The sequence below is a fragment of the Strongylocentrotus purpuratus genome, unplaced genomic scaffold (assembly GCF_000002235.5).
Source record: "Strongylocentrotus purpuratus isolate Spur 01 unplaced genomic scaffold, Spur_5.0 spur5_scaffold_19, whole genome shotgun sequence".
Lineage (NCBI taxonomy): Eukaryota > Metazoa > Echinodermata > Echinoidea > Camarodonta > Strongylocentrotidae > Strongylocentrotus > Strongylocentrotus purpuratus.
In genome coordinates this window covers 19,643,179-19,657,443 of record NW_022145604.1, presented here as the reverse complement: position 1 = coordinate 19,657,443, position 14,265 = coordinate 19,643,179, and the positions used below count along the sequence as shown (strand labels likewise).

Here is a 14,265-nt window from a genome sequence, read left to right as displayed (position 1 = left end):
TGCAGCGACAAGATGGCTATATTACGGGAAAAAAGACGCGCGCCGCTCGCTACATCAGTTCTTCTTGCGATATGTCACAACCCGGAAGTTTTGAAGTGAAATTTTGACAAAATGTCATTTTTCCTAAAAATAGATCAAACATGGGTTATTGGGTCTTGTTTAAATTTTAGGTGGTTGTTTTGGGAGTCAAAATAGTTGAATTGTAGTTAGAAACGAAATAAAACAACAAAAAACAATGAAATACAAGTGAAAATATCAAAACAAGGAATAACATAAGGAATAAGCTGGCTCTTCCAATTTTGTTTTGTCGTTTTATTATTCAGAATGGTCTAATGAATATATGTAATGAAAAAGAATGCATAAATATGAATAATATATGATTAATGGGTAAAAATGTGATTTTTATGACCTTATTTGCATAAATTACCATAAATATGCAAATGAGTTAATTTTTCGAAAAATTGAAATTTTCATAGTATTCTATACACTTCACTTGACATGCGTGCAAATTTTCGCGGAGATCGGCCGCTTCACGGCCGAGATCTTATGGGGGGGGGGGGGGCCATAATGCCCCCCCCCCCCGGCCGTACTAAGACCTCAAATTGCCCGGCCTTTTTAGGGTTAAGGGTTGTCACTTGTATAGCAGTCCTCTATGTCGGCGTGCAAATCTAAAACTCTTACCCCAGAAGAGCACCAACTTGGATAATAGCAGGTGACTGAAATGCTTCATCACCACATACACAACTGAGAGGAAAGCATCCATAAATTTGAATACATTTACTTGATAAACAGTTTCACATAGTACGTCACGTTATCGAGAAAATGGCGATGTCCATGTCGTGCTGAGAAACTATACATTATTCTTGCTTAATTATGCCTTTCTCATACACTTTGGTGGGAATCTTGTAATGGGCAAGAATGCGATAAATCTTTTAGAATAATTAGTAAAGTTATTTCTTGGGGTGATGTTTCCTTTAATTTTTGCAGTTGTAATATCTCGAATGAAAAGCCAAATTTAGGTAGAACAAAGAGGAATGAATAAAAATCAGGGCCAAGACCCGAATGAAGCCGTGCATACGTGCGCTTTCACGTCGGCTCATTAATTTCCGGGTATGCTTCTAAAAACAACATGTCCTGTCGGGGCAAGGAAACAATCGCTTTTTCAGATTGTAAACGATGTTTTAGACACTTTATAGTGACATAACTAGACCATGATTATACCCTTGAATTTAGACACGTGTATCGGTCTAATACCCAGAGGTGTACTTATCAGACCTCTCCCCGGAACACATGTCACATTTGGAAAATGGAATACCCTGGATATATTGGTGCACGTTGTACAATCCTCCCTCTCCATCTCTCTCTCTCTCTCTCTCTCTCTCCCTCTCTCTCTCTCTCCCTCTCTCTCTCTCTCTCTCTCATGCGGCTCTCTCTCTCTTCCACTCGCTCTCTCTCCCTCTCTCTCTCTCTCTCTCATGCGGCCTCTCTCTCTTCCACTCGCTCTCCCTCTCTATCTCGCTCTCTCTATTACACACACACTCTCTCTCTCTCTCTCTCTCTCTCTCTCTTCCACTCTCTCTCCCACTGCAGCATGACTCGTATTTTGCGCAATGTCATGCAGTGATTAGAAAAATAAATGTCTTTTAAAGGGGAATTAATCCTTTGGACAACTTTAATTTGTTGTATATTTGTTTTGACCACTAATAACAATGGAGAAATTTGCTACCCTGGATATATTGGTGCACGTTGTAGAATTCTCTCTTTCTCTCTCTTTCTCCTCAATGAATATGTAACAATTAAAGTCATTTTTGCGCATGTAATGATGTCATATAGCCTAAATGTATTTTTGAATGAGAATTAACCCTTTAGACAATGTTTGCTTAAGTTTTTTTTAAACTCTGACCACTTGTACAGTGGTAAAAACCTTTCATGGATAATGTATTGCCCACCTTGTCCAAATATCTTTCCCTCTTTTTTTCTCTCTCTCCTCCACCCCCCCCCCCCCCCCCCCTCTCTCTCTCTCTCTCTATATATATTTCCAGTAGAGCAAGTGAAGGAATACGTGCATGATCACTCAGTATTTTCACATGTTATGAGTACAAATATATGTATTGATTATCTCTGAGCGCCGTTTTCTTCTTCTTATAAAGAGTTGCGATAGATTCGAATCAAATGCAACTTGAAATTAATCGCAACTGTGTACTTAAGAGATAGGAGTTGCGATTGATTTTAAGTTGGATTGGTTTATATCCATTTCAACTCTTTATAATACAGGGCTCTGTTCTGTAACTCTTTGGTCTGCTGCTGTACTCTCTTTCTTTCTACTCTACTAACTCATCCTCTTATCCCTCTTGTTCTCTCCTTTTCTCTCTCTCCCTCGCTTTATCTCTTTCTTTGTCTTGTAAATACCTTTCTCTTCTCCTCTTGCCAACATGTATTCATCTCGCTTTCTGTCTGATGTTCCTCTTAATATATTATTTATGTCCATTTTCTCAAAGTTGCACTTACAAATTCTACACTACTCATTATAGCTAATCTAGTGGATATGGTACTCACCGTGGCACTATTATAACGTCCTTTGGCATGACAGTAATCTATATTTACCCAGGGAGATGAGAGTTTCAACCACTCTCCGTCCAGGTGTTAAATGGGTAACCGGTATAGGGTGCGAATGTTGATACGAATGTGTGGTTGGATTGGCATGTGTGTGTTCGTAAAATGGCGCCTGGTCGGAATACTAAGAAGGGAGCAGAGCATGTCATCATTTGCGAATTAGCAATTTAATCCAATGACCGGGGTAATAATAATTACAATGTAAAGCGTTAAGAAACATATTAAGCGTTCTACAAATGTGACTATTATCATTCTATGTATTTCGTTCTAAAAAAATTCCACATTTTCCCACTCCAATCATTTTCTGTAAAGATGAGATAAGCATCAGCCATTCAAATTTCAATGTTACAATAATTTTTCATTAATCTCCTTTAAGATAAAAACAAAAACAAAACACATACTGATATATACCTAAATAGATTATCAATGAAATTGCATATCAAATACTTTTCAAAAGGATAACTTTCGCCAAAGCAAAGTAAAGATTTTTGAATAGGCCTATTACTTAGATCTGGAAATCAAAACATCCAGAAAACCTTTTTAATCCATAAAAATTCACCATGCTATGAAAGATTGTTTCTTTTAAAAGTTTTTAGCTTCTGAAAGAGCATTATACATGACAGAGAGAGAGAAAGAGAGAAATGAAAATAGACCAAGAATATTTTGTAATGGTTTACGCGATACTCGTGTGACACATAATGGCACATGTCAGAATGGTAAGCATTTCATATTCCGTATCTTTTGTTTAAGATATTCGAATTTCAGGTCATGCATTGTTTTATTATTAAGTTACTTCAGTCAACAATTAGTACTAGAATATGAAAATAAATACTGTGTTACAAAATAAAGAAGGATAATGGTAGATTTACATCATTCAGCCCGTGAATATAAGTCTACTTGACTGTAAAGGATTATGATAGTAATTGTGTGATTCCAATCTAAATTCATTTTCATAAACAAGTTGATTGATGTAAGGCTATCTATCTGTCTGCTGCTATGCAAGATATACGTCGTGTATACCGTGTCTTTATATAAACGATTAATTACTTGTGTACTGTCTTTGTTTCTGTATGTATTTAATCCTGTATTGCGGTTATTATGGGTAATATATTACATCATCATTATTATCATTTCTGAAAATTCCCAAAATATGATCAATACCCCAATGAATAACATTCTATTCAATTCTTTACAACCTGACTCGTAAACAGTGAAGAAAGAATATAAACATATTATGAAGGTATTAAAAAAAGAAATTGTATAGAGAGTTAAATTTCGCATGAAGGGGTGCTGGAGGTGGAATACATCACCTCTTAAGAAAATGCAAAGTAGTTACACGTAGTCAAAGTTGTAAAAATAGAGAATAAATCATTGAGTATAAAAGTATCTATATATGGAGCCACAAGTTTCTATTTCACAGTTACAATCGTACACGTTGCTATGTACCGTTTAGATCTGAATGGTTATATTAGCAATTAAACATTTTTTCTCTACAAAACGCCAACATATGCCCATAAAAACAAAAGCGGATTATATTGTTACTTAGTTTTCTATTTGCATCTAACGCTAGTTGCACACGAGGTTTAATTTTGCTGACGCAGTTCCTGACGTGAGATGTGAAAGTAACATCTTAGCAAAATAAACGGTGCACACATTACTTTGATTCTCTAGTGTATTGACTAAAATGAAATTAAAGCCTTGATTGGCGCAGTAAATTATACAGTAGAAATTACGCCTCGTGTGCAAGGGGGTTAGTTTGCATCAACATCATTGAAACAAAAATATGTCCTAATCGTCTTCCTCGTCGTCCCAATCGGAATCGTCGCTGACATCACTACCAGTCTCCTCATCGGAGCTGAGTTCGACCGCGATCCGTCTTCGTAGGATAGCTTCTACGCTGTTGTTCTCGGGCTCGTTTGGTCGGTCTCTCACCTTAATTTCCACTCGGCGAAGTTTCATGCCTGCAACCATATCAATTTATATGATATAAATTATTAGTTAAAATTACTGTGATCGACTTTGTATTTTGTTAAGACGCTTGAAACTATGGCGGATCTATAGGGGCACTAGGCACCCCCCCCCCAAAAAAGAGGGGGAAAATCTTGCATACTTTAACTACATGCGAATTACAAAAGATAAATATGCCCTAACCCTCCAAGCTGCAATTTCGGCCCCCAAATGGACCTAAATAAAACAATACAATCTTAATTAAAGAACAGAAAGAGGTTTAGGCAAAGAAGTGATTTATAGATAAACCCCTAAAAAAGTATGGTAAGTCAAGTTTGATCGATTATATCTCTCTTGTCAGATATATAACTATCGCCTGTTTAGTACCATTACAAAGTATGTTTATTCCTCCCATTATGATACGATTTTACTGGCTATGTATTGAGCAGTACATCAGAATAAGGAGCAGGGTCAAAAGTGAAAAGTTGCAAAATGCATTGGTAAGCACTGGTATTGTTATGCAATGCAGTGTTACACAGCATCCCTACACTCTTCAAAGAAAGAAGAATGCACAGCCGAACAAAGAGATGTTCATTTTGCAACATGTCACTTTTGACCTCGTCCCTTATTTGGATGTAATGCGTATTCCACGACTGGAAGAAAAAAAAATCATAACGAAAGGAGTATCATTTCAAAGAAGAAGAAACACGCTTTCTTATAATATCAATCAACCTTGAGTTTACAAACTCTTTTAAAGGAGTCTATAAAGAACTCGCAGTATGAGGTAGGAAGTGTACCGCAACATTTACATATTAACGGATGAGCTGCATGAAGTCACGTTCAATTAAATTGTAGGATGTGGGTGAAGATAACAAGAGCTGAATTTCTTTTTTAATTGGATTTATTTTCCACTAAACATGAAATGAAAGTGTACAGAATGGTACATTTACAATCGAATTTCGCGATACTCTGTCACTACTCAAGATAGTCATTTGACCTCAATTAGACTAATCGTGTTGCATGATTCTAGGTTTGTGGGTTAAAACAAATGTTATTATACCTGACTTTATTGCTGATAAGAGATCATCTCGTGCCCCCGTGACCTGGGACACAGCAGTAGTAGGTCTGGGATTGGTGGTCACACTTGTCTGTCTTTGAATTGGGGGTGGTAGTGGTGGAGCTCCAGCAGCTGAATAATGATAATAATCACAATATTAACAATAATACTGATGGTGATGATGATGATAATGATGATGATAACTGTACCTTGTCCTTTACGTGTAATTGGCATTCCCAAAACAATCATTTTGCTTTCCTTGTTTTCGCATCTTGCTCGTTTGATTTATTCACTGTACCGTTCCATTCTTTTATACAATCGTTGTCAATGAGAAGGAAATAAATGGGACATTCTATTCAATTGAATTCAAGTCAATTCAATTGAATTCAATTCAATTCAATTCAATAATGATAATAAGGATGATATATTGATACTGATAACAAGAAGAAGAAAAAAGGCGGAGAACAACAACAACAACGACAACAACAAAAGAAAACAACGGACAAAACATTGATGTGGGTCATTAGAAAATGCTCATGACCGACCAATTGCAATTTATGTTGACTGTTTACGCTGTACCTGGAAGGGGCGGAGGTGGGGGAGGTGTAGGGCCAGCTGAAGTAGGTAAAGGTGGTGGAGGGGCCGGTACTGGTGGAGCACCTGGTATCCCCGATGACGGGGGTGCTACGTAGCCGCTAACAGGCGGGGGCGGCGGCATGTCTCCTACCTCCGAATACGGGTTATCGTAATCCAGTGGAGGAGGAGGGGGAGGTAGGGACATCTCGCTTGAATTTTGCACGCCTCCTTTCGATATTGGCGCCGGAGGAGGCCCGGGTGCAGGGGGCGGTGCCATGCCTGGTTTGCGAATGGATTCAGGCGTTTCTTTCTTTCGGGTTTTGGTAGGACCGGCCAGATGGGAGTTTCCTTTGCTGCTTTTCTCCTCCTCTCCAGAATTGTCATCTTTTGCTATTGAAGTGGTACCGGAGGATGCCTTTTCTTGGGCTCTTTTCTCTCTCTCCATTGCTGCGAATTCTTCCCCTAACGCACGGTCTTTGTATTTCTCCTTCGTTGTCAAAACTTTCTTGGGTTTGCTCATATTGCTAGAGTGTGGTCTCTTCTGTTGTGGAGAAACAACATATAGGGCAGGTAAAGATGAGTTTAAAATGAAGAATTACTTTTCAACTAGTTGGATCTGAGGCTAAGCATCCGTCTAGTCATTGGAAGGGGACATGTCACTTGCCGTTAAGAACAGGGGGTACATTAATGTAAAAAGTAACAGAGTTATCTTTTGTTAAAACCTATATACCCCTCCCCCTTCTGCTCTCTCCCCCGACCCTCCCCCCCCCAAAAAAAAAAAAAAATCCATGCATCTCTCTCTCTCTCTCTCTCTCTCTCTATTTGTTCTCTATATTTCTCTCTCTCTCTCTCTCTCTTTCTCTCTCTCTCTCTCTCTTTCTCTCTCTTTCTCTCTCTATATCTCTGTTATCTTTGATGAAATCGGAGCTTGGCATCGAAACCAAGGCCTATACCTTTTTCTTCTTTTTCTTCTTGTCGATGTCTTTGTGTTGTTCGTTTTTCCATCGTTCGAAGAAGAACTTGGGGTCCGTGTACATCTTGAGCCCATCCTTGCCATCTTGTCTAGAATCATGAAGAAAAAATTAGATAATAATAGTTTAATTGAATTATCTCTCTACTGAGCATGGAGTAACAACGTACCTGAGAATAATGTTACCATTGTATAATAATGTTCAGAGGATTGGTATATGCTGTAAACAGTATTATTCATCTTCAGGGCTTTTCCAATGCACAATATTCTGCTTTCGTGCTCGCAAGCAGTCATCTGATTTACTCAAAATTTATTTTGATTTAACTCATTGACATATAAACAGAATATTCCTCTCCAAATACATGTTTGGTTGGCCTATGACACAAGAGGCATTCATATTTTATGGCTGGCAAGACGTAAAAAATAATATTCGAGTTAATTTGTTGTCTTATTGTATTGATGTTTGCCCTTTGTTTGTTTGTTGATGTGTTGGTCAGTTTGTTCGTCGGTTGATTTGATTGATATACGTTCTTCTTAATTTAAATGTATCAACTTAAAGGGACCTGGTAACATTGTTCAGAAGAGATTAAATGGTGCTAAGGTAGTGACTTGAATGCTAAATGTACAATTAAAGATAATCTGAAAGTTTGAGTGAAAACAGATCTTTATTAATGATAACAATTAGAAAAACTGATCTGATCGATTCCTTAATTCTCCCAACTATATTATTACAATTTCATAACATTTTAGGATAATTTTAATCATCTCAAAGCAATGAATCAGCTCTATACCATTCCAGACATGTAAGTGTTGAAAAACAATGTCTTATGTCTTATTTTTATGGAAAGACAGTTGGGGAAATTCAAAAATGGTTGGGAGAGTTTACTGTTAGAGGGTGTCGCACAGTGACGCCTTCAAAGAAAATCATAAATATCTTTGTGGTTTGAGAATTTGTTCAGGGTTTTTTGCATGTGAGAGGGTTCAGGCTGAGGGTTAGTAGCATTTCATTCAAAACTACTCATTTTTTTCTTCATTAACCTTTAACAATGTTACCGAGTCACTTTAGGAGTTTTAAGAGAATGGGAAGTTTCACCTGAACTGGTTCAGCTTTGATAATGGAGGGGTTTGCTCACATCGCGTATATGTCGCTTTCATGGCAGAGGGCATCGTGGGTGAAGAAACGACCTCAGCGTCAAGAATAAGAGAGCTCTGGAAGGCCAATCTGGTGTTGATGTCCCGTAGAGACACTGCAAACACAATATGAACATTCTTACTTTGATTTTTTTTCTTCAAAGAATAATCTTGGTCATGACGGTGAATCCAGACATTGAATTTCACAAGGGGATTCATATTTCCGTTTATTCAGGCAAATTTCTGGGATTCTGAGGCATCCATTAACATAGGTGTCGTCATTGACAAAAGTTGCAAAGGTCTTGGGTTCGAACCCCTGCACTCGATAGTGGATATTGGAAAGTGAAGGAGTGGCATTGTTTCACCAAAAGAAACTAAAAAAGGCGGGAAAGACAAGCCGTAGGAAATACGAGAATGTATTTATGACGAAATTTCATTGTAAATGATTATACTGAGGAGTCAATAGTATTTTCTTCGTTCACGATATTTGAAAAAGGGAAGGTTGATATTTGGCCATGGAGCCAGTTAAACTCACCACATTGTTCCCTTACACCTAACATGTAGTAAAGGTTGTCATATTGTTAGGGATTTACTTAAGAGATTTAAAACTTCCTTATTTATAATCAGATTTTACTTAAACTCTGTCTGGCCCGTTTCTCTAATTGTTATAACAAGCACTTAATGTGAAGGCAACCCCCCCCTTGAGATATGTTGTGTATAAAAGGGGCGTCAGCGTCAAGAAACAAAAGGGGGTCAAAATGATTAAGAATGGCAAACCCTCTCCTTATCACATGAATATTGCTCGGGCCTCGGGGGCATCATGTTTGTCCGTCGGGCTGAATGAGTGCTTGCCCAGCCCATTTTCGAATTCAAGTGTGTGCAAAATGCTAATTGGAAGTTAATGTATAGGTCTTTAATACTAACTTAGAAAAAAGGAAAGACGGCCCTTTCTCGCTTCGCCCCTAGACCTGATGTCCTCCCTCTTTCTCTCACCCTCAACATTCCCCCTCCCCCTCTCTCTCTCTCTCTCTCTCTCTCTCTCTCTCTCTCTCTCTCTCAATTTCTATTTATGGTTTGTTTAATTATACGTAGACACCTTTCTTCTTCTTTTTCCTAATTCTCATCCCGCCCCACCCTCTATTCTTTTTCAATATTAGAGGGGCAATATGGGAAATACTAATCATTGGTCTACAAACTATTGTACAGTCAGTGAGGGTAATTTTAGTTCCAGGTTGGTGGTTATTTCTTGTGAGTTGGCACGATTTTCTGTTTACCTTTCGTAAGACTTATTGACTCAAGACTTCGGGATGGTATGAGGGGAGTTTCCCCAATAGCCTATGTCTAGGCTGTCATAAGGAAGTAAAATTGCGGCATTGTATTATTGTTCGTATGACTATATCATCGTTTCGAAAAATGAATAGATAGGAACGCATCGGAAAGGCTCGGGGAAGCTTGGTGAAAAGTGCTTAAACTTCGCAAAAATAAAATATCAAACCAAATAATTTCTTGTATAGTCTCTTCAAATTATACTCAGATATGTAACTTAAGTCCCGGCTATATTTTTAATTTTAAGTCTAGTCTTCGTCAAGTTGATTGGTCAATAGTGTACAATTCCCAGAATGCTGATAATGCGTCTGAGATCTCAAGTTCAATAATATTTTCCACATTACTTTTGAATGAAAAAAGCCACTTACAAAGAAAAATATTAATAACAAGAAAATACCCAGGTCGCCCTGAATAGCCAAAAGTATTTTGCGATTAATTAATGAACGATTAAAAAAAATTACTGAATGGGCTATTCAACACTAAATGCAAATAAGTTCATCTTTATGAAAACAGAGCAGAAAAATAAGCTAAACAGAATGGCGAAAGTTTGAAAGAAATCGAACCAATAACAATAATGGATATTTAGTTGTTAAAACAACCAAATCATCTTACCTGAATCGGTCTGTGGATCTAGCTTATCAAACGTATTGTTCAGCTTGTCCAGACGATCCTGTACCGACCCGGCCCGCCGGGCCAGCGACGTCGCCTCGTGCAGGAGATCGCCAAAGATGTCCTCGGCGTGCTTGCCCAAGTTGCCCAACTGCCGAATGATGCTGGCCAGGGTGTAGTTGGTGACGCACTCAAGCTCGTTCTTGACGTCCTTTCCGATGTCGACCTGACTGACGAGTACGGGTTCGACCTCGCGCTTGATGAGCGGCATGGCGGCTTAGTGGTATACCGTGGTTTTCTGAAAGGTCAACAATGTCAGTGATGTTTGACCATTTCAGTTCCAATTTCAATTCAGTTTTAACTTCAAATTTCAATTTTAATGTAAAAAGTATTATTGACCATAAAAAGAAGTAAATTTATTTTGTTAACATGCCAGGATACTTGAGGATTAATGTAAAACATTACCAGGGCGAATAGCCTGGCCAACTATATCCAGGACAACTACCGTCCCCCCCGCCCCGCCCCGCCCCATTACAATATACACTGGATCCTCTTAAAATTAGGCAATCCCTCTATTAAGGAAAGGAACTATACGGGTAATTGAGTTAGGGTTTTCAGGGGTTATTGAGCTATGGTTTTTTTTACAGTGTATAGTGGTGCTCTGGGGTATTTGAATATTTTTCCGATCAGATTGAATTGAACAACAAGTCATTTATAATAAACATGCTTGCCCACGTAAATTTGTAAATAGAATTCCAGTATAACCCACGCACTACTAGCTTGCAGGCAGGGCCATCAAGAGTGCAAATATCTGCAAAAGCATGGAGGCTCATCATCATTTATAAAGGTCAAATTTCATAGTTAATGAACAAAATGAATGCATTTGTTATTGAGGCACGGGGTTGAATGTGATGTTAGTGTTATAACCATTCTATTATTATTTACCGTGTAAGTTGATAAGAATTAAATTGTGCTACAATGCCATAAACATAAACACCAAACACAACCAGATTGTATTCAATAAATAATAACAAATTCCTAATATCAAGTCCTAATATCAATTCCTAATATATATTCTATTAACCATGTAAGTTGATGAAAATTTATTCATGTTACATTGCCATGAACATAACCACCAAACACAACCAGCTTTTTATTAAATAAATAGAATCAATTCCTAATCTAAGGGAAAGACATCTTCATTACATATCCGCTGTCAACTGTTATTATAAACCGAACTGCATGGATCTTGCCAAGCTATACGGGATAGGGAAGTACAGTTCCCGGGGCGGATCTATGATAATTTGACTGGGGGCGGGGACAGAAAATATAATTGCGTTTTAACCTCTTCTTTTCTACCTCTTCTTCTTCTTCTTCTTCTTTTTCTTCTTCTTCTTCTCCTTCTTCTTCTTCTTCGTCTTCTTCTTCTTCTTTCTCCTCCTCTTCTTCTCCTTCTTCTACTTCCTCTTCTTCTCCTTTTCGTGTTGTTTATGTTATATCAAAGAACTTATTCAATTATTGACAAATTGGGGTTGGGTAATAAGTAGTTCCCAATGCAGGCTTGCAGGCACTATCTATGATATGGACCCCCTCCCCCCCCCCTTCCCCGATACCCCGATCCAATGCTGCTAGCTATCAACAGTCAACGACGTACACATCGTGATACATTATGACTTATGCTGTAGCAATTGGTATAGATTTTATATTAGCCTCTATTATCTTTGTAACCATATTACATATTGCACTCTGCTTATATTGAATATTATGTATGAAATTCAAATGAAGATTTTATAAGCTAAAGGCCCACACATTGTGGCTATATATGAACATAATAATGGCATACGTACTTGAATAGTTCGACGGTCTTATGTTGATGAAGACAAGTAGTAGTAATCCATATAACCTGGTAAATATAATCTTGTGCCTTTACACTGGCAATGGATCAAAGATAGTCCACAAACACTGGAACAACTCCCCTGACAGGATCAGCTGTAGATATACCATGAACTGTTCATACAGCCAGACAAGTACATGCAGGATCGGTTTGTATTTATACTGAACTATTACTTCCTACTTTGGGAGAGAGAGAGAGAGAGAGAGAGGGAGTGGAAGGTTATCTATAGAATCTTGAGGATAGGCATTCCATTTATTTATGGCTGCTCTCCAAAGCATGACAATAACAGTGAGGCCCTGCGCCTTTTGTCCATTGTACGGTTCATGATATTTTTATGCGCTGAAGTTTCCAATTATCACGATTCTCTCAAGTTTGCTCTGTGTGTAGCTTCACGTATTAGATAATTAGGCTGTTCATCAATTATCCCACAGCAGATAACGCATAGGCAGGGTAGGGCTTTGGATGTGTGCCCTCCCACCCCCCCCCCCCTCCCCATCAGAGAAAAGGAGGGGGAGATAATCTATAGAATCGTGAGGATAAGCCGGGGATAAGCATCCCATTTATTTATGGCTGCTCTCCAAAGCATAACAATAACAGTGAGGGCTCCCGCGCCTTTTGTCCATTAATTTATTGTGCGGTTCATGATTTTTTTTTTGTTGCTCTGATTTTCCCCATTTATATCACAATTCTCTAAAGTTAGCTCTGTGTGTGTAGCTTCTCGTATCAGGCTGTTCATCAGACAGGGATGGGGCTTTGGTGGTTCATCAGGAAGGGGTGGGTGGGTGTACACGTGCCCCCCCCCCAGCCCATCATCAAATGGAGTGGTCAAGAGAGAGAGAGAGAGAGAGAGAGAGAGAGAGAGAGAGAGAGAGAGAGAGAAGCAGTGGGAAGGGAGAGGGCATGAGTTAAGCAAAAATGACCTTCCTATATCCTCCTCGTATATGAAGGTAATTTTAATTCGCATGTTTATCGAACTGGTCCTAGCCATTATGTCCATGGCGGTTGAACCTCCCCATGCATGGTTCCAGTGCCACACCCTCCCCGATGGTTGAACCACACACGCCAATACATACAGCATGCATCATTAAAGACCTAGTATCTAATGGTTTTACAGTATTTTTATGATGAAAATTCTTTCCTTTCTTTCTGTCTTTCTTTCGCTCCCTTTCACATTTTTAGTCTACACAATGTCTTTTCTACGTTTTTCTTTCCTATTTCTGAAACGTTATTTCTTACAGATAGTTAGTACGCACAATCACACTATTCCTAATTCGATCAGTTACCATTGCTTCATAATTACTTTCATCTTTCCCATCATCCCCCCCCCCCGTATTTATCAACTTACTCATTAGCTTGCTGAAGGAAACTATATGACCTTTGATCACTATTTCAGTCAGTGTGGTTGATTTTTGTTGGTTATGAAATCACCATTACTTCCTGTTTCATGTCATATCAGACGCCATACATATCCTCATTTTCTCCCGGCCGCTCCCTATATGTTGCGGATCCAGGGGGATAAGGTATCTGCCCCGTGTTCACCCCCGAACAAATAACCAGCGTGTCATGCTTATAAAACTCCAACTTTATTTGCTGCCCGTTAATAAGATAAATGAGACAGCCTTTATAATGAATTATATGCCCCCCTCTTTACTGATCAATTTAGACCTTCGAAACTACAGGTATAACTATGTTAGCATGAAATGCCAATTATATTGTGTTTGGACTTTGATATCGAGTACACAAAGAGCCTATAATGGTCTCATTTATAATAATCTTTGTAGATGGGGTTGGAAAATACAGTTGTGGAATCGGTTTCTGACTGGGCAAGAAGGTCGTATGCCATTGCGGTAATATGTGGCGGATCCAGGATTCTGTAAAAGTGGGAGAGGATTCTGAAAAGAAAATGTTTTGACAAGGGGGGCACTTTGACACGATAAGGGGCACATTTTGAGTGATACAAATTTTGCAGGGAAACCGCCTACTGATTGATATATATGTTAAATTATCATATCTATCCAGCCTGGATAGATATCGCGTAGTCCCACATCTTTCTGTGTACAGTGCTTGTAACTTTACCAAGACTGGGCCAATTTTTAAAATAATTTTGATGATTCCATAACCTTGGCAGTACACACCAACAGT

General features: G+C 38.5%; 1 protein-coding gene across 1 annotated transcript; it reads right to left on the bottom strand.

The window, feature by feature from the left end:
* Window positions 1-2,761: 2,761 nt before the first annotated feature.
* LOC576417 (wiskott-Aldrich syndrome protein family member 2) lies at window positions 2,762-12,317 on the bottom strand. Its single transcript, XM_775407.5, has 7 exons — window positions 12,077-12,317; window positions 10,233-10,527; window positions 8,257-8,410; window positions 7,147-7,255; window positions 6,197-6,734; window positions 5,621-5,749; window positions 2,762-4,574 (listed from the first exon to the last, which is right to left on the bottom strand). The coding sequence occupies exons 2-7, from the start codon at window positions 10,498-10,500 to the stop codon at window positions 4,402-4,404; spliced, it is 1,371 nt and encodes a 456-aa protein (XP_780500.1). The 5' UTR covers window positions 10,501-10,527; window positions 12,077-12,317; the 3' UTR covers window positions 2,762-4,401.
* Window positions 12,318-14,265: the final 1,948 nt, after the last annotated feature.

Coding starts and splice junctions, on each gene's coding strand:
- LOC576417 (XM_775407.5), bottom strand. CDS start 10,500: ATGCCGCTCATCAAGCGCGAGGTCGAACCCGTACTCGTCAGTCAGGTC. Junction 7,256..8,256: donor TCAAAGCTGAACCAGTTCAG/GTGAAACTTCCC, acceptor TCATGATTCTAG/ACAAGATGGCAAGGATGGGC. Junction 4,575..5,620: donor CTTATCAGCAATAAAGTCAG/GTATAATAACAT, acceptor ATATGGTTGCAG/GCATGAAACTTCGCCGAGTG.